The 18,596-nt window shown below is 36.8% G+C and overlaps 1 protein-coding gene across 1 annotated transcript in view; it reads left to right on the top strand.

Moving 5' to 3' along the window:
* Nucleotides 1–18,002, top strand: part of CD180 (CD180 molecule) — a 33,211-nt gene extending 15,209 nt beyond the window's left edge. Inside the window, exons 2-3 of the mRNA XM_074282372.1 lie at nt 5,857–6,023; nt 10,561–18,002. Coding sequence (XP_074138473.1) covers nt 5,857–6,023; nt 10,561–12,286 — 1,893 coding nt within the window. The 3' untranslated portion in view covers nt 12,287–18,002. The remainder of the gene's footprint in view (nt 1–5,856; nt 6,024–10,560) is intronic.
* Nucleotides 18,003–18,596: the final 594 nt, after the last annotated feature.

Raw genomic sequence — 18,596 nt, forward strand, 5'->3', positions numbered from 1 at the left:
GGTCCAATAATTATTGCACACTAAGCTCTAGATAACATTTTTATAATTCTATTTTAAACTGTCCTTTCAGATTGATTACCTTAAGCCTCTACTTACTCATTTTATTAGTTACAGAGCCATGAATTTGTGAAACAACTATATAGGTAACCATGGAAACATGCAATACTAAGTGGACCATAGGATTTAGAACTATAAGGTAGTGTGAGGTACTCTCAGCTACCTACTTCAGGTTCTAGATATTTTGCAAGTCAGAATACTCTCCAAACCAGAGATCATAAGCCCCCACTACAGTGTTTTGTTTTTTACTAGTCAGCCAGATGACAATATTCAATTCATTACAAAGACATTTCATAGAATAGCAATGTAAATAATAAGAGTATTCTTCCTTCCCAACCTCAATCTCCAACAAATCCATATAGAGCCAGTATGAACTGCATAGTTTTATAGGAATTATGTGGAAGATATTCACAAAAAGGGAATATACAAGCATTCATACATGAAGAGACGCACATATGTATGGATGAACACAGCATTTACATAGAGGGACAACATCTCTATAACAAAGCTGGGGTGTCTTCTTCTGGTGTAATAGCACTACTCTCTACCACACCTGCTCCCCTTCCATGCTCCCTCCAGGAAACCATCAACTCAAACTATTTTCAGGGTCACTTTATATTCTATGCAGAATTTATTCTGGATGCTATGACCCTAACTTTTTCAACAGTAATAGTAATAATAAAAATACTTATATGGTACTTTGAGCTTTGCAAAGAGTTTTATAAATAGTTTTTCATTTATATTCACAATAAAACTGGGATATACATTATCCTCATTTTTGAAGATGAAGAAACTGAGGCAACAGAAGTTAACTTGGCCAGAGTCTCACAGCTACTCAGTCTAAGGCAAAGTTTGACTTCATATCTTCCTGACTCCAACCCCATCAGTTTTATCCACTATGCCATCTAACTGTCTCAGCCTCACCATCTCTAATATCCATGAGAAAATCTGTGGTTATGAACTCCTGCCCAATCTACCTTTGGATTGCAATTTCCACTCAAATGTTTTAGTTTGCTTTCATGCTTTCATAACAATAGGAGAATGGCCATCATTTAATGAGGAATCTTTTTAGTAATTCGGGATTTGTAGTGGCTAAGATAATAATTATGATCATAATAATAGTAATAATAATAAATTATCTTAATTATGAGTAATCAATTTTGAATGTCTAGGTTTAGAAATATAAATTTGTTAGTTTTTGTTTATAAATCCTTACAGCTGACAAAGTTATTCTTTCTCTGATGTGGCAGAAAACTTAATAAATAATTAATAATAATACATTGTTATTTTGCAGTGAGCTCATTAAGGTCAAAACAGATTAAGTGTCATATCCATCCAGAACCATGTAGTCAGTAGTCAGTAACCATAAGACAGGAAAGATAGGACTCAAGTTCAGATCTATTGATTAGAAATTCAGTATTTATTGTTAAATAGTTGCAGAGTTTCGTGTTTGTGGGTATTCCAATCCTAGTCTATTTGGGGGACTCACAGTAGTAGCTTGCAAATTAGATTTGGAATCAGAAGAGGTGGGTTCTGAAACTTGCTCTCCCACTTAATCCCTGTGTGATTTCAGGTAAGTCATTTTTAAGATGAGGAGCTCAGGTTGTATGACTTCTATGATCCCAAGAGGATACTACAGTGACCTTACCAAATCACTTAATTCCCTTGGTCCATTTCCTCATCTATTGATGGTTTTAGGCTAGATGATCTTAAGTCCTGTCCAATTCTAGATCTAGAATACCATATATGATCTTGTGATTAATACTTTAAAAAAACAATACCAGAATAAAGTCCGCTAAATTGTGGCATTTTGCAATTCATTGGGTTTTATTTCATATTGTTGTATATAATTCAGTGCACTTCCTGCTCTTCCCCATTGGCCAACACTTTGATATCTTTGAGAAATTGAGTCTGATCTGCCTTCTTGGAGGCATAGATATGGAAGGGGGCTTCTCTTCCCTTGACTACTTTACCACAGTCTCAAGAGAGCAGCTAGGCCTTTGGTTGAGTCATATTGGAGAGCTAGGCACTTTTTCTGTTCTCCTCTCTCTGAAACTTAGTGTGGCTCAGGGAAGAATTAGGTCTGGAGTTATTTAGGCCCTGGAGCCCTTATAAATTCAAGAGGAGAATAAAGTTGTTGCTGCCTTAAAGTCTCCTGTTACAAAGGCATAATGCACCAGACCAATTCTGCCATAATTTTTCTTGTTCCTGGTATCAGGGTATAAAGTGCTCCCGCTGAGGCAGCAGAGTGAGAGCCCAGAAGCACCCTTGTTTGGGGGAAGGAAAAAGGAACCAGGGTAACCCAGCTGGGGTAGCAGCTGTGCATCAATGGCTACTGGGCTCTTGCTATATACAGAGGCTGGCACCTGGGAACTGCTGCCCATGTGTGTTGCCCCACATCAGTCACTCAGCCAAATCAGAGTTTGAAATGCAGAGTGTGCATTTCAAAAACACGGTAAGAATTTGTATAAGTCCCTAAAGGACTGAAGTCTATGTAAGACAATGAATGAATTACAAATAGATATAAATATACAATTTTCATTAGTGGCAGTTGCAATGTTTCCATCTCATCCATGTGATTAAGAGGAAAATCTGACTTCCTTTCTATGAGCTTACTCATACTTCCCATGGTAAAGATGCCCAGATCAGCAGGATGCCTATGAGTGAAATATACTGTAAGGCAATTAGCATGGCAGGCCTGGTTACTTCAGTAAAGGTCATGCATCGGGGGCATGTGTAATCTCAAGATTTTCATGAGGGAAATGCTGATCTTGAGCCCAGGGGAACAGGAAGCTGGAGCAGATCATTATCTGCCCAGGCAGACTCTATGGGGGATGGGGTGTGGTGAGTCAGAGTTACCTTTTGCTTCTCGCCTCCACCAGCACAACTCATATCTCACTAAAAAGGAGGTGGAAAGAAGAAGTGGGGAGAGTAAAGAAGAACAGAAGTAGGGAAAGGGGAAAATGGGGAGAAAGGAGAAAAGAGGAGATGAAGAGAAAGGTAAGAAAATTAGCACAGAGAGAGTAGAAGAAAGGAAGATTAAAAAGGAGGATAATGAGGGAAGGAAGAGGAGAAGAGGAAAGGGACATTTTTATTTGTTGTTTTATGGATTTCCAGTTCTGATATTATGCTAAGTGAGAAAGATGAACTTTGCATTTCTGTTAGACTGGTGTCTAGTTGATAAATGATCAAATTTTTCTTTTTATATTTAAACAGAACTAGTTTGTTGGCCTTACAATAAGATGCTTAAGGATGATGATTCCATAGGATAAAGTTTATCTGCTGGCCTAAAAATCCTGTGTAATCAATCGTTCTAAATACTGGGGGTTTGTGGCTGAGCAAGGGAGGAAACAAAAGAGAGGGTGGGTCAGTGAGGTCTTTCCCAATGAGTGCACCATTGAACTAGCCTCCTTTTAGTATCCTAAAAATTTAGTATTCCTAAAAATCTAAATAAGCATTTATCACATTCCAGTTCTGTGCAGGACACTATGCTAAGTAAGCACTGTGGTTGCAAAGACAAAAAAGAAACAGATTTCTGGTGCCATTTCTTGGAAACAGTCTGTCTGAACTTTGGTCCCTACTCTCCAATTATCTTCAGTTACCACAGTCACAGAGAGGTAGAATGAGAAGGGCCTCTGATGTTAGTTATCTGGTTCCTTGTTTTTCATAGAAGAAGATTGAGATAAAGGAGGCTTCCCAATGAGGTAAGAGAGATGAAAGACTTATCCAAAGCTTTAAAAAAATTGGCACCCAGAAAGACAATCTAGGCCCTCTCACTCCAGCTCCAGCTCTCTGTGCTCCCTGGAGTAGAAGAGGGTAGAGGGTTAGGGTCAAGAAAACCTGAGATCAAGAGCAGCCTTAGAGACTGACTAGTGATTAACCTGGACTAGTTATTTAATATAAGTCTGCCTCAGTTTCCTTAACCATAAAATGGGGATAATGATAACAACATCTACTTCCTAGGGTGATTATAAGGAGCAGAGGAGATACTTGCAAAGTGCTTAGCACAGTGACTGGTACAAAATAGGAGAATAATAATAAATGCTTGTTCTCTTCCTCCAACCCATCCCCAACCTCATCCCCATCCCTGGAGTATCTGGTCTCTCTTCTAGATGAGCCTGGCCAGCCTGTGCTAATAGCCTATATCTTGGATTGCCTCTATTGAACCCTTTGTATCATCTGAAAAAGATGCCTCAAATCTGAATTGCCTGTTTTACACATTCTTTCTTTCTCTCATTTCCCTGCAGTTGTGAACTGTCCCAATTGTCTCCAGCCTTGTTATCTTACCTTTGTACCTATCCTTTGTTCTGTCTGTCATTGACTGCAAACTTGGGACTTAGTTGCCACACTGTGGTCCTGGATCTGATGCAAAGGATATACCATTCCCTCCAAGCTTCCAAGGCATAGGACAGGACAGAATAGGTGTCTCTCTAAGATCAATGATCACTGGGCCTCACTGAATATATTGAGGACAGTATTGGGTAAAGTTCTAATAAGATTAGTACAAAGCCTCTGAACTAGAAACATTTTTCCTAGACTTCAATCTTTCTGTAAATTATGGGGGGGGGGGAGGAAAGAGAAGGGATGTTGAATCTGTAATTTCAACTCCTATATAGGAAGACAATGCACAAAATCAATGCACAATAGCAACTGTTGTGCAATTTATACCTGAAGGAGTTAGTTCTAACTGGAGGTATTAGGAGGTTAATGACTTGTCTAGAATTATATACCCAGTATATATCAGAAGTAGAATTTCAATTCAAATCTTCCTGACTTCTTTGTTACTGTTATCGTTCCACTATTTCAGTCATGTCTGACTCTTTGTGATCCTATTTGGGATTTTCTTGGCAAACTACTGGAGTAGTTTGCCATTTCCTTCTTTAGATCATTTGACAGATGAGGGAACTGAGGTAAACAGGGTTAAATGCCTTATCCAGAGTCATACAGCTAGCAAATGTCTGATGCCAAATTTAAACTCAGGAAAATGAGTTGTTTTGACTCCAGGCCCAGCATTCTAAATTCACCATATCACCTAGATGTCTAGAAGCTAGATTGTAAAGCATTTTAAATATCAACAGAGTTTACATTTAGTCCATTTTATGTATTATGTTATTTATTTTATACTTATTTGTATAGAGATAGTGGGAGTCATGGATTTTTTTTTTTTGGTGGGAGTCTGAAATGATTAGATCTAAGCTTTAGGAATAGACATGTAGAGGAAAGACAGCAGAGGGGAGAGGTTGGATTACAAGGGAGATAAATTAGGAACTGATTGTAAAAGTCTCTGTCAGATATGATAAAGGCCTGAACTAGAGTATTAGCATCCTAGTGGCAAGAAGGGAACATATTTAAGGGAGTTGGCAATTAATTAGACATGATGGTCAGAGAGAATGAGATTTCCAAGGTTCAGAAGCATTAGTATAATATGTACCATTGTGGTCATAAAGCACCTGTGCTGGGGCAGATATATATACATTAGCAATGCTTAAAATACATGCATGAGTTTACAAAGCTGTTTTATTTGTGTTATGTCTGGGATTTAAACATACGATTCATGTAATAAGGGAATGGTTCAGCCTCAGTGTTCTCCTCTGTAAAATGAAAGGGTTGAACTAGAGGGCTACTGAATTCCCTTTCTCCTCCAAATCTGTGTTCCTATGATTTGTCACTAAATCTTCAATGTAGCCTGGGCTGAATGTAAATGACCCTTCTCATCCTCCTAATTGGGAAGATGTCATGGAAAAAACACTATTTGGCTTCTCGGGTTTAAGCATTGATATCTTTTGTTCCTTTTAACAGGTTACAGTCAACTTAACCTACAACTGTGAAAGCCTAGGACTTGAGGAGATTCCTGAAAGTCTTCCAGCCACAACAAAATTTCTTGAATTCAGTTTTAACTTTCTTCCTGATCTCCAAAACTCAACCTTCAGCAGGCTCAGAGACTTGGTCTACTTAGATTTAACCAGGTAAATAGTAGATTTCTGTGACTGCAGTGTTTTCATGAAGCAATTATATGACTTGAGAGGCAATATGGAAATGCAGCTAAACAGCCTGATACTGTAGTGGTTGGTCATTTCCTTTTTAGGCTTATTTGACAGATAAGGAAAATGAGACAGAGTTAAGTGACTTTCTTAGGATCACACAGCTAGTAATGTCTGAGGATAGCTTTGCACTCACAAAGAGGAGTTTTCCTGGCTCCAGACCTGGCAATCTATCTACTTCACCACCTATCTTTGATTATCAGATTATCAAATTATTGACTAATATTCATCAATGGAGAGACTATCTAGTCCAACTCAGTTTCCACACAGATGAAATCACAAGCATGGGGGGAAAAAAACCTATGCTCTATATCTGGTATTCACAGGTGAGGATCGGTTAGGAGGTGTGAATAGGAGAAAAACACATCCTGTCCCTTAGCAGGCTCCTACATTTTAGGTACTATAGTGGATAGATTGTTAGACTTAAAGTCAGTAAGGATTGAGTTCAAATTCGCCTCAGAAGTTTAATAAATGTTTATCCTCTCTCAATTCCAGTTTTCTGCATCTGTAAAATAGAGATAATAATAACAGCTGCTTCAAAGGACTATTAGTTGAGATTCAAATAAAATTTTACACATACGCACTCAGTATTTGAAACCTTAATACATTATATAAACGTGAGGTATTTCATTATTAGTGTAAGAAACAAAATAGTTTACCAAGAACTCTACTGACTCACTGATAAATCTAGGGAAATTTTTATTTTACATTCTTTGAAAGAGTGGGTACCTAGGTGGTAGACACACCTTTGAAACTCCAAAGGAAGCATTTTATTTTCTATCTTGAAGCACAAGTTCCTCCTCTGATTCCTTCCTTACAGAATGAATGAATCTCCACCCCCTCATTACATAGCCAGTCACTGCTCCCAAGGAGCTTAATTTGGGGGAGGGGGAAGATAAAAGCCACCCTTGATTATTCCTTGATAACCTTGTGGGTTTCAGTTTTCTAATTTAAGTTTCATTTCTCCAATTTAATTTTCACAACTGTCAAAACCAAATGCCTATCCATTTTTCACATTAATTAAATGGAATCAGGTTATATAAACAAAGGGTACCTTGATGCAAACTATTGCAAAGGTAAAAGGTAGAAGGTAAGAATATATGAAGCAGAGGGGAAAGGAAGAGATGTCCAGAAAAATGGTGATGATTGTCTATGATCATCTCAAGTGCAGCAGAAATGTCAAGCTCGGACCACTCCAGACTGTGGTGAACAATACCAAAAAGTTATTGGAATGCTTAACAAAATAAATAGAAATACAATACAATATAGAAAACTTAGTGGTTTTCTAAGACAATATGCACCCAGCAATTTTATTTTGATAATGCTATTTAAAATCACTATTTGGTGACTTTGTCTTCTCCTGGTCCTAATAAATTTTATCCTGACTCATGATAGAACTTTTGCTCCTGAAAACCTGTAGAAGGAAAAGTATACAAGAAAGGTTCACCTTCCCAATCCCTAGGATCATTTCCCATGTGATTTTATAATTTTCAAAGTAGTGTTCATATAAACTAATTTGATTTAAATCTGGAAGAGACTTTAAAAATCATATAGAACAATCTTCTCATCTTAAAAAATAAAAAAATAACAGAAATGCACGTGTTTTTACTGGTATGCTAACTCCTGACAGGAATGAAAGATTTCCTTCTACAACAGCATCCATAACAAAACAGGGTTCTGTTGAAACACTTTCAAATAATGGTCGCTTTTGAAAAAAATATATTAAGAAATCTTTTATTTTTGTATCACCTTTATGTATATGTGTATCTGTATACACAAACATACACAGATCCACACCACAAGCTTTCTTGCCCCATTTCCTATCTATCTCTTATAACAAATTTTTTTAAAAGGAGGGAGAAAAAGCAGCTTTGCAAAACTAATTAATACATCAATCACATCTGATAGCATATACCATATTTTGTATTTAGTCCCCAACCTCTGTAATGAAAGGATAGATTTTTTTCAATTCTTCTCCAGGGTTAAACTTGGTCATTATAATTCTAGAAAGTGCTTTTTGCCACTTTCTTGCTATAACAGTTTGAAGCATGGTGGAGAAAAAAGGCCAGAGAATGAGACGTAGACCTGTGGTATGGAACTCAAATACAAATGGTTTTCACAAATCCATACATAAGAATCCCTGCAGGTCATATTTTGACTTAGAAAATCACTCTCTGGAATTACTCTTGAAATTTGCTTTAAATTTCCTGTAGTTTTTTCCCCTCCCACTAAATCCATGGAATTTGCATGACAATATTATCAATAACTCATATTTCTATGTCTCTTATGGGTACAAGGCATTTGACATAATAGCAGGATGCTTTCTCCTCATAATAATCCTGTGAAGCAAGTAGAATATTGCATTTTATAGATGAAAAAAATAGGGATTAGAGAGGGTAAGTCATTCCACTGAGTTTTATTGTTTTGTTTATTCTGCTTATCATATATATGAATAATGGGAATGGTAACTTTAAGAGTGATAATCAGTCAACAAACATTTATGAAGCAGTACAAAAAGCTGGGAATACAAAGATAGGCAAAAGACAGGAGCTTAAAATCAGTGGGCAAGACAATATTCAAACATCTACATACAGACATATTGCATGTATTCATAAATTGGAAATAATCAAAAAGGGAAGACACTAAAATAAAGAAGAGTAGGGAAAGGCTTCCTATAAAAAGTGGGATTTTAGTTGGGGCTTTCTTGAAATCTAGGAAACTAGGAAGCAGAGACAAGGAGGAATAGAATTATAGGCTTAGAGGACAGCCATAGAAAATGACCTGGAATCAAGAGATGGGAGTATCTTGATAAGAAGAAGAATAATAAAATCTAAAAGAAGATAGTATTTTGGATTTCAATAAAAATATCACCCTATTTGGGAAAAGAGCTATTAGTAATGCAAACACAAAAGAACTGAGGTTGATATTTCTTTTCTTTTCTTTTTTTTTTTTTTTAATAGCAGGTAATATTCCTTTGCTTTGGGGTAGAACTGACCCATCCATTTGCAAATGGGTCTCTGTAGAAAGACTAGGTGACCTAGAAGACAGTGCTGAAACTGAAGAGGAATCCAATTCTACTTCTAATACTAACTAGCTATGTGACCATGGGTAAATCCCCAAACCTCAGTGTTCTCATCTGTAAAATGAGAATAATAATGATAATACACTTAGCTCACTGGGTTGTTGTGAAGCTTCAGTGAGAAAATGCCAATAAAACCATTTTCAAACTTTAAAGGGACCTATAAATTCCAGTTATTATTATCAGCACAAAAGGCTCATTTTAAGAGACATGTGGCTGGTTATCTCCCTTTGGACTTTTAGACCTTCCTTTTTTATCCTAGGCATAGTGTATCACTTCTGGAGTTGTCTCCCTGGTTCATTGAGTTTCAAGCTTGCTTTTAAGCATTGTTTTAAGGATAAAAGAATCACCAAATGTCTTGATGCTCCAGCAACCTCCTAGCATCAGTCATCAGCCTTAATGAATCCTCTGAAGATGTTTTTTTTTGTTGTTTTTTTTGTTTTGTTTTTTTGTCTATGTGGATATGGCATTTTCTCTCCTCTAGACAGTAAACAAAAACCTTCAAACAGATATGGGTTATAGAAGGGTAGGGCATTTGAGAAGAATTCCCACTTGGAATATCCAGAAGGGCAGCACCTGTGTGGGGAACAAGACAAGTCCCCTAAGTGGAACTTAGAGAAATAGTATGTATGTGGGTGTGTATGTGGGGAAATGTTTCAGTGCATACCTAAGGGACTGTTTTAGTCTGGGAACATGATAGAGTGAAAATGTTGAATTTGGGACTTGAGTTTGTCATCTCTGCCACTTCTCTATGTGATATTAAGTTATTTAATGTCTCCTAGCCTTAATTTCCTCATTTGTAAAATGAGAAGATTGTATTAAATAACCTCTAAGATTCTTCCCTGCTCAAGATCTGTGGTCCTATGATCTGTGCCTAAGCATCTATCTATCTATCTATCTATCTATCTATCTATCTATCTATCTATCTATCTTTCTATCTATCCATCCATCCATCTATCTGTCTGTCTGTCTGGCTATCTCTGTACTGCCTACCTATCTTTCTCTGTCTATTTCTATTTGCCTTTCTGTCTATGTCTGTCTGTAAGTCTATCTGTCTATCTCTGCCTGTCAGTTTATCTATTTGTCTATCTGCCTGCCTGCCTATCTGCTGTCTATCTATCTATTGATCTGTCAGTCTATTTCTGTCTGAATATCTATCTGTCTGCCAGTCTATCCAGCTGCCTGCCTTCCTGTATGTCTGTCAATCTGTCAATTTGTCTACCTCTAAACACATGTCAGATTATCAATCTATATCCCTGCCTGACTGCCTGTTTATTTAGCTATCTTAGTCTATCTGTCTCTGTCTATCTATGTAGCTCTACCTATTCATTTATTTATTTGTTTCTAATTGATTGTTCTGTCCCCCATCTCCATCTTTTTAAGGTGTGAAATTAACTGGGTACACGAAGATGCTTTTGAAAACAACGAAGACTTGAGCACCATTATACTGACTGGAAATCCCCTGATATTTGTGGCAGACACAGCTTTTGAGGGTCCTAGGGCCCTGAAGCATCTCACCTTAACCCAAACAGGAATGACCAGTGTTACATTTATTCCAATGCAAAATTTGGGAAACTTAGAAACTCTGCTTCTTGGTAGTAATCACCTTTCTTCCATCCAACTCCCCTCCACATTTCCTGCCCATAACCTGAAAGTCCTGGACTTTGAAGGGAATGCCATACATCATATCACTAAGAAAGATATAGTATCCTTGAGACAGGCATCCAATTTAAGCCTTAACTTAAAGGGCAATAACATTCTGGACATTGAGAATGGGGCATTCCATTCTACTGTCTTCCAGAGCTTAAACTTTGGAGGGATCTTTGATATTTCTATTGTGTTAAAGGGATTACAGAATTCCACCACTCAGACTCTTTGGCTTGGGTCCTTTCAAGATACAGAAAATCTACATATAAGCTCAGACATGCTGGAGGGGCTGTGTAATATGTCTGTGGAAGCTCTCAACCTACAGTCCCACCATTTCTCGATGTCAAACACCATCTTTCAATGCTTCACCAGACTCCAAGAGCTGGATCTGACTCAAACTCACTGGAATAGTTTACCCTCTGGCATTGAGGGGATGAATCAGCTTAAGAAATTAGTGTTGAATCAAAACTTATTTGACAATTTGTGCCAAATCAATGCTGCCAGCTTTCCTTCCCTGACTCATCTTTATGTTAAAGGCAACATACACAAGCTAGACTTTGGCACAGGCTGCTTAGAAAAACTAAAAAACCTCCTGCACCTAGATTTAAGCAACAGTAAAGTTGCCTCAGATGTCTGCTGTAATGTTCAACTGAGAAATCTATCTCATTTACAGCATCTAAACTTGAGTTATAATGAGCCACAGACTTTACAGAGTGAGGCTTTCAGAGAATGCCCTCAATTGGAACTGTTGGATTTCACTTCTACACATCTTCATACTCATGCTTCCCCAAGTCCTTTCCAAAATCTCCATGTCCTTCAGGTCCTGAATCTCTCCAACTGCCTTGTTGATACCAGCAATCCTCAGCTTCTGCAAGGTCTTCAAGGTCTTCGGCATCTAGACCTGGGTGGGAATCCCTTTCACTCTGGGGTCCTCACAAAGGACAATCTGCTCCATCCTGTGGACAGCTTACAAGTCCTCATTCTGTCATCCTGTGGTCTAACAGCCCTGGAACATCAGGCTTTTGGGAACCTCCGCAAACTTAGGTACTTGGACCTGCAGCACAACAGCTTGACCGGCTCAGGCTTGGATGCTTTTAGTGATCTCAAGGAAACTTACCTCAATCTGGCAGCCAACAATATACATATCATTCCACCTAGTCTTCTACCTGTCTTTTCCCAACAAAGAATCATTAATTTAAGTCATAACCCCCTAGACTGCAGTTGCTCCAATATCTACTTTCTGAAGTGGTACAAGGAAAATCTGCATAAAATTTCTGACCCTGAAGAGACCACATGTGGGGATCCTCCTGATCTAAAGGGAGTAAAGCTAACCAATGTAACTCTTTCCTGTGCCTTTTCAACTGTAGGGATCTTTTTTCTGGTGCTATTTCTTTTGATGGCCATCATTGTCTTCATTACCTTAATCCGACGCTATGTAATTAGAAAATATGAAAACATTTAGGTCTGAAGGTTTCCAGCAAAGGATGCTGCTGACCTTCTCTAAATGGGTGATCACTTCCTGTTTCCTCTGAGCAACCTTTTCTTTTAGCTTGTCTCCTGAATCCAGTGAGGATTAAATACTTTTTTTTTCCATTTTCTTTTTTCTTTGGTGGTAGTAGGCTCCTGTGCTACAAACCACAAGGGAAACTCACCATTCTAAGCCCATGGGTGCTGGTGACGGGGTGAGCCAGATAAACACAGTGGGAAAATGTAGTGCTATTGGCTGGCTGCCATCTTGCTTCCACTCTTCTACGAACAAGACTCAGGACATGGTTCTTTGCTTCCCTCTACTGGTTTCTTATTGCTTCCACTTCTCTTTGAACCTAGACTTGGTTGCAAAAAAGTACTCAGGTTTCTCCTGTCCCCAATCTCTCTCTCTCCCTGCAGTAAATAGTACACAATACTACTCTTCCATCTTTTAAAGGTTTTGGGGTTTTGTTTTGTTTAGTTTGCTTTATTTTATTATTCAGAGCTACATGGACACAGCAAGGAGTATTACAATATGCAAAAATAATGGGGAAAGGAAACAAGTTCTCATTCATAGTAAATCTCAGCTTTTTTAAAATGTTCTGGAGGCATAGAATTCAACCTTTTTAAGGTGCTCTCTTCTGACTGAAACTCATTTTCTGTTTTATCTTGAGAATCAGCCAGCCTAGATCTGCCAGGATCATATGTTGACTCAAATTCAAGTCTTCTATATGAAAGATTTGGATTGGCTTTTCAATTGTCAATTAATGAATATTCAGTAAATACCTATTTTGTACCAGACATACAGTGTTAAGTATTGGGAATACAAATGGTGGCAAAAGGCAGTCCTTAGCCTCAAGGAACACAATCTACTGAAGGAGATAACAAATAGGTACCACAAACTATTGATAGGATAAATAGCAAATGAGTGGGAAGACTTTAGTATTAAGAGAAGTTGTAAAAGACTTCTTGTAGAAGATGGGATTTTTGTTGGGACTTGAAGAAAGTTAAGGAGCAGAGAAAAGAGAGCATTGCAGGCATGAGAGACAGCCAGAGAAAATATCCAGAGCCAAGAAGACATGAAGTGTCTTTTTGATAGAAAAGCCAGGAGGCCAGTGTCACTTTAATTCCTTGGACAAGAATTGACCTTACCTCCTTAACTGACTTGCTTAGTGAACTTATAGCACTTCTTTCACTTCCTGGGATCTCAATGACCCCAATCTCTGCCTCTCTGTGTTGACTCATTCTTTATGCATCATTGGTGAACATGAATCAGATTCAAAATTGCTAGCCAAATTAATAGCTAGTTTTGTCCTTTTCTTTATCTCCCTATTAAATTAGATTGGCATCTGGATTCCTGACTTCTCAAAGGTCATATGACCAGGGATCATTGGACAAGATTGTCATATTCTCCATCCTTAACCTTATCTGTATTCAACATGTCCCACGAGTCTGACTTTCCCCTATTCAGACTCATACCTTCCCTATTCCCTCATTTCACTTAGCTTCACTTTTCATTAATAGAGATGAGATAACAGACATCTTGAGCCCAGTGAACAATGAGCACTTTCCCTAGTTAGACTGTTTGCTTAACCCTTGACAATAAGGTGCTCAGATGGATGTGCTGTCCTTCCCTTCCTCTCCCAACCCTCCCATCCTTCCCCAAGGAAAAGAGATTTAATAGAATCCAAGGATATAATTTTTAATCTTTAAAACATACAGAAAATAATGACAGAACACCCCTCTCCCCACCAAGGTCAATATGTCACTAGCCACTTATAATCTTACTCCTCTATTGAATCTACTCAAAGGTGACGAACAACAAATTCAATATTGTGACCTTTTTTCAGATCTCCACTTCCTTGACCTCTGTGCACCCATAACCACCGTTCTCCTCCTCCTAGTTACTATTCCTGTCCTCCCTCAGATTCCATGACACCAACTCCTGATTTTCCTCCTATCTCTTGGAGCACTCCTCTGTCTTTTTTTTTTTTTTTGCTTTTTCATCTTCTTCCCTTTTTCCCCTCTCTCCTGCCTGAGGCCTTAAGCAATGATGTCCCTTTCAGGAGTCTGTCCTAGTCTTCTTTTCTTTCTCTTCTCATCCTTTGGTGATTTCATCCACAATCATAGATTCCATTATCATATATGTACTAACTCCAGTATTTGTGCATCTAGGCCTAATCTCCCCCCAGTTGCCTGTTAAGCATGTGTCCAAAATTGAACTCATCTTTCTCCCTTCCTGAAGATTCCTACCACCCTACCCAAACCTGCCTTTCTTCCTAACTTCACCACTCTTTCATCCATTCAAGCTTCAACCCTCAGACTCATCTTTCCTCCTCTATAATTTCATATCCAATCTCCACTCAGTTCTACTTTCACTACATTTTTTCTGTCCCTTCCTTTCTCTCTTCTCCCAGAGCCATCATCTAGTTCAACAATTCCAGAAACATTTATCAAAGACCCATTATGATTACAGCACTGTATCATCACTCAGCTGGAGCACAATAATATTTTGCTTCTTTCCTGTCACTAATCCAACCTTCACATAGTCAATAAACCCATCTATGCCCCAAAACAAAAATCTTACTTTGTTCTTCCTCTGTTCAAAATTTTTTCAAATTTCTCCCTTTGGCCTGCATGATAAAAGAAAAAATTAGAGCATTAGCAAACTTGAAGGATTTAAAATAAGCCACACAAGTCATCAGCATTTGTCTATATTATTGACAAAGCCCATCAGCAAGATATAGAAAGAGAAATTCCACTTAAAATTTCTGTAGACAAAATAAAATGCTTTGGAGTCTAACTGCCAAGAGAAACCCAAGAACTATATGAACACAATTACTAAATGCCTCAGGCAAATAAATTCATATTTAAACAATTGGAAATATATAAATTGTTCATGACTGGGCCGAGCTAATATAATAAAAATGACAATTCTGCCTAAATTGTTCTACTTTTCAGTGCTGTACCAATCAAAATGCCAAAACATTATTTTATAGAAGTAGAAAAAAAAATAACAACAATTAGTCTGGAAGAACAACAGGTAAAAAATATCAAGAGAATTAATGAAAAAACTACAAAGGATGGTGACCTAACAATACCAAATCTAAAACTATATTATAAAGCAGCAGTAATCAAAACTGTTTGGTAATGGTTGAGAAATAAAGTAGTAGATCAGTGGAATAGTTAAATACACACAACATAATAATCAAGGCCTATAGCAATCAGTATTTGATAAATCCCCAAACTACAGCTTCTGGAATAAAAATTCATTATTTGACAAAAATTGCTGGGAAAACTGAAAAAGAATATATTAGAAACTCAGCGTAGACCTACATCTCACACCCCATATCAAAATAAAGTCAAAATGGATACATGATTTGGGCATAAAGGATGATACCATAAACAAATTAGGAGAATAAGGGATACTTTACCTATCAGATCTTTGGAAAAGGGAAGAATTTATGATGAAAGAAGAACTAGAGAACATCATGAAGGCAAAATGGACAGCTTAGATTATAATAAATTAAAAATTAATTTTAATAATTTAAATTTAAAATATTTAATAATAAAAATTATATTAATGAAATTTAAAAGTTTTTGCACAAACAAAACCAACAGAAACAAGATTAAAGGCAAGTGCAAAGCTGGGGAAAATATTTACAGCCAGTATTTCTGATAAAGGTCTCATTTCTAAAATATATAAAGAACTGTATCAAATTTATAAGAATAAAAGTCATTCCCCAACTAATAAATGGTCAAAGAATATGAACAGACAATTTTCAGATGATGAAATTAAAGCCATTTATAGTTATGTGAAAAAATGTTCTAAATAGTTATTAGAGAAATGCAAATTACAATAACTCTGAGTTACTATCTCATACCTCTCAGATTGGCTTAGATGATAGAAAAAGATGATAAATGTTGGAGGGGATATGGGAAAACTGGGACACTAATGCATCATTGATGAAATGATGAAAATCATTTGAAATGATCCAATCATTCTGGAGAGTAATTTGGAACTATGCTCAAAGGGTTATAAAACTTTCTGTATCCCAAGGGAATCATAAAGGAGAGAAAAGGACCTGTATATGTGCAAAAATGTTTGTAGCAGCTCTTTTTTGTGATAACAAAGAATTGGAATGTAAGTAGATGTCCATCAATTGGGGAATGGCTAAAAAAAAGTTGTATTATATGAAGGTAATGGAATATTAATTATTGTTTCATAAAAAATGATGAACAAGCTGATTTTAGAAAGGCTTGGAAAGATTTACACAAACTGATGTTGAGTGAAATAAGCAGAACCAGGAATATATTGTACATAGTAACAGCAGGAATGTGTGATGGTCTACTATAAAAGACTTGTTTCTTCTCAGTATTTCAGTGATTCAAAACAATCCCAACAGACTTGGACAGAAAATGTCAGTTATCTGTATCCAGAAAAAGAACTAAGGAGATTGAATGTAAATGAACACACACTATATTCACTTCTTTTTCTGTTTTTTTTTTTAAATCTCTCTCATGATTTTTCCCTTTTGCTCTGAATTTTCTCTCCCAACAGGATTCATAAAACAATGTGTATTAAAAGTAAATTTAAAAAGAAAAAGAAAAAATTGATTTGTTGGTTATCTCTTATAAATTCTCTTCTCCCTGGATTTTTATACAGTTCTTAGTCATGGCTCTTTCTACTTGTTCTTCTCCTTTGCCTAATTATCATTCAGGTCCCTCCCTCCATACTTGATAAGTATATTCTAAAGCTCTGCTCTGTACCCTTTTGTCCTTATTATCTCCTCTTTATTTCATCAGTTTCTATGAATTCAATGATCATTTTGGTACAATAAGTCTACATATCCAGTAGCCATTTTTCTTCTGATCTCCAGTCCCAAGTTTTCAATAGCCTACTGGATATCCCTAATTGAATGTCTCAATTACAATTCAAATATAATGTGCTCCCAACAAAATTCATCATTTCTTCTTCTAAATGTTCTCTTTCTAGCTTCTTTATTTTTGTCATGTGTACCATCACTCTTCTGATGGCCAAGGTTTATAACCTAGGAGTTTGCTTCAACTCTTCTTTTTCACCTATCATATCTAATCAGTTGCTAAATGTTGTGGATTCTACATCCTAAATATTTCTGGTATTCACCCGCTTTTGCTTAATCATACCACTACCATATCCAGTTCAGTTCCTGGTCACCTCTCAAACTAAACTGAGGAAAAAACCTTAAAATAAATCTCTCTGCTTCCAATTATCTCCCTTCTCCAATTCATTTTCCACACAAACACAAAAACTAGACCACAACCTTCAATGCTTCTTTTAAATAAGAAAATTGCAACTAAATAACTATGGATATATATACATATATTGTATTTAACATATACTTTAACATATTTAACATGTATTGGTCTATCTGCCATCTGAGGGAGGGGGGTGAAGGGAAGGAGAAAAGTTGAAACAGAAGGTTTTGCAATTGTCAATGCTGAAAAATTATCCATGCATATCTCTTGTAAATAAAAAGCTATGATAAAGACAATTGCAACTAACTAAAAGAAAGGTAACTCTGGAATTATGGAAAGAAAACAAGATCTGAATTCACAGAATTTGATCTTAAAAGCCAGCTCTGTCACTTATGACTTGTGTGACTCCAATTGGGCAAATCATCTTACTTCTCCAGATTTCCATCTCCTCATTAATAAATTGAAGAATTAGACTAGATTGTCTTTGAGATCCCTCCTTGCTCTAAATCTACAATCCTATGAAAACCAAAAGTGTTAGATATAAACTTGTTGTCCAGGAGGTTCCACTATTCTACTCAGAGCCTTAGGAGGACATGATTCTATAGGATATGAAATGCCCATAGAGCATTAAGATTCAGACTATACTTCTTTTAATAACTTCACACCCAAAGAGGATCATATCCTCCCACCTGAAGTTCTGGTTCTTCAGGTCCAGTTATCATAGTTATCATAAGTTATAGACCTTGTTCAGCACAGGTAATATTCATTTCCACAAAAATAAAATTATTATTAGATTCTTAAATTATCTGACCAAGACCTGTTCAATCCCTAAAGGAAAAGGAGTTGTATAGCTCCTTTTTCAAGTTTAAAGACATTTACAGTGAATATAGCCCCCAACAACACTATTTTAATAGAAGTTACTAAATAAAGGAAAAATAATAAAAATAATATAATTGATTGAAAGTTTTTTTTTTATCATTAGCACTGGAGGGCAAAAATTCTCACTTTACTGAGAATGAAAAGAAAGATGGAAAGAGGGACTGAGAGAGGGATGCTAAGGAGGATCT

This window comes from Sminthopsis crassicaudata, chromosome 1 (assembly GCF_048593235.1).
Source record: "Sminthopsis crassicaudata isolate SCR6 chromosome 1, ASM4859323v1, whole genome shotgun sequence".
Lineage (NCBI taxonomy): Eukaryota > Metazoa > Chordata > Mammalia > Dasyuromorphia > Dasyuridae > Sminthopsis > Sminthopsis crassicaudata.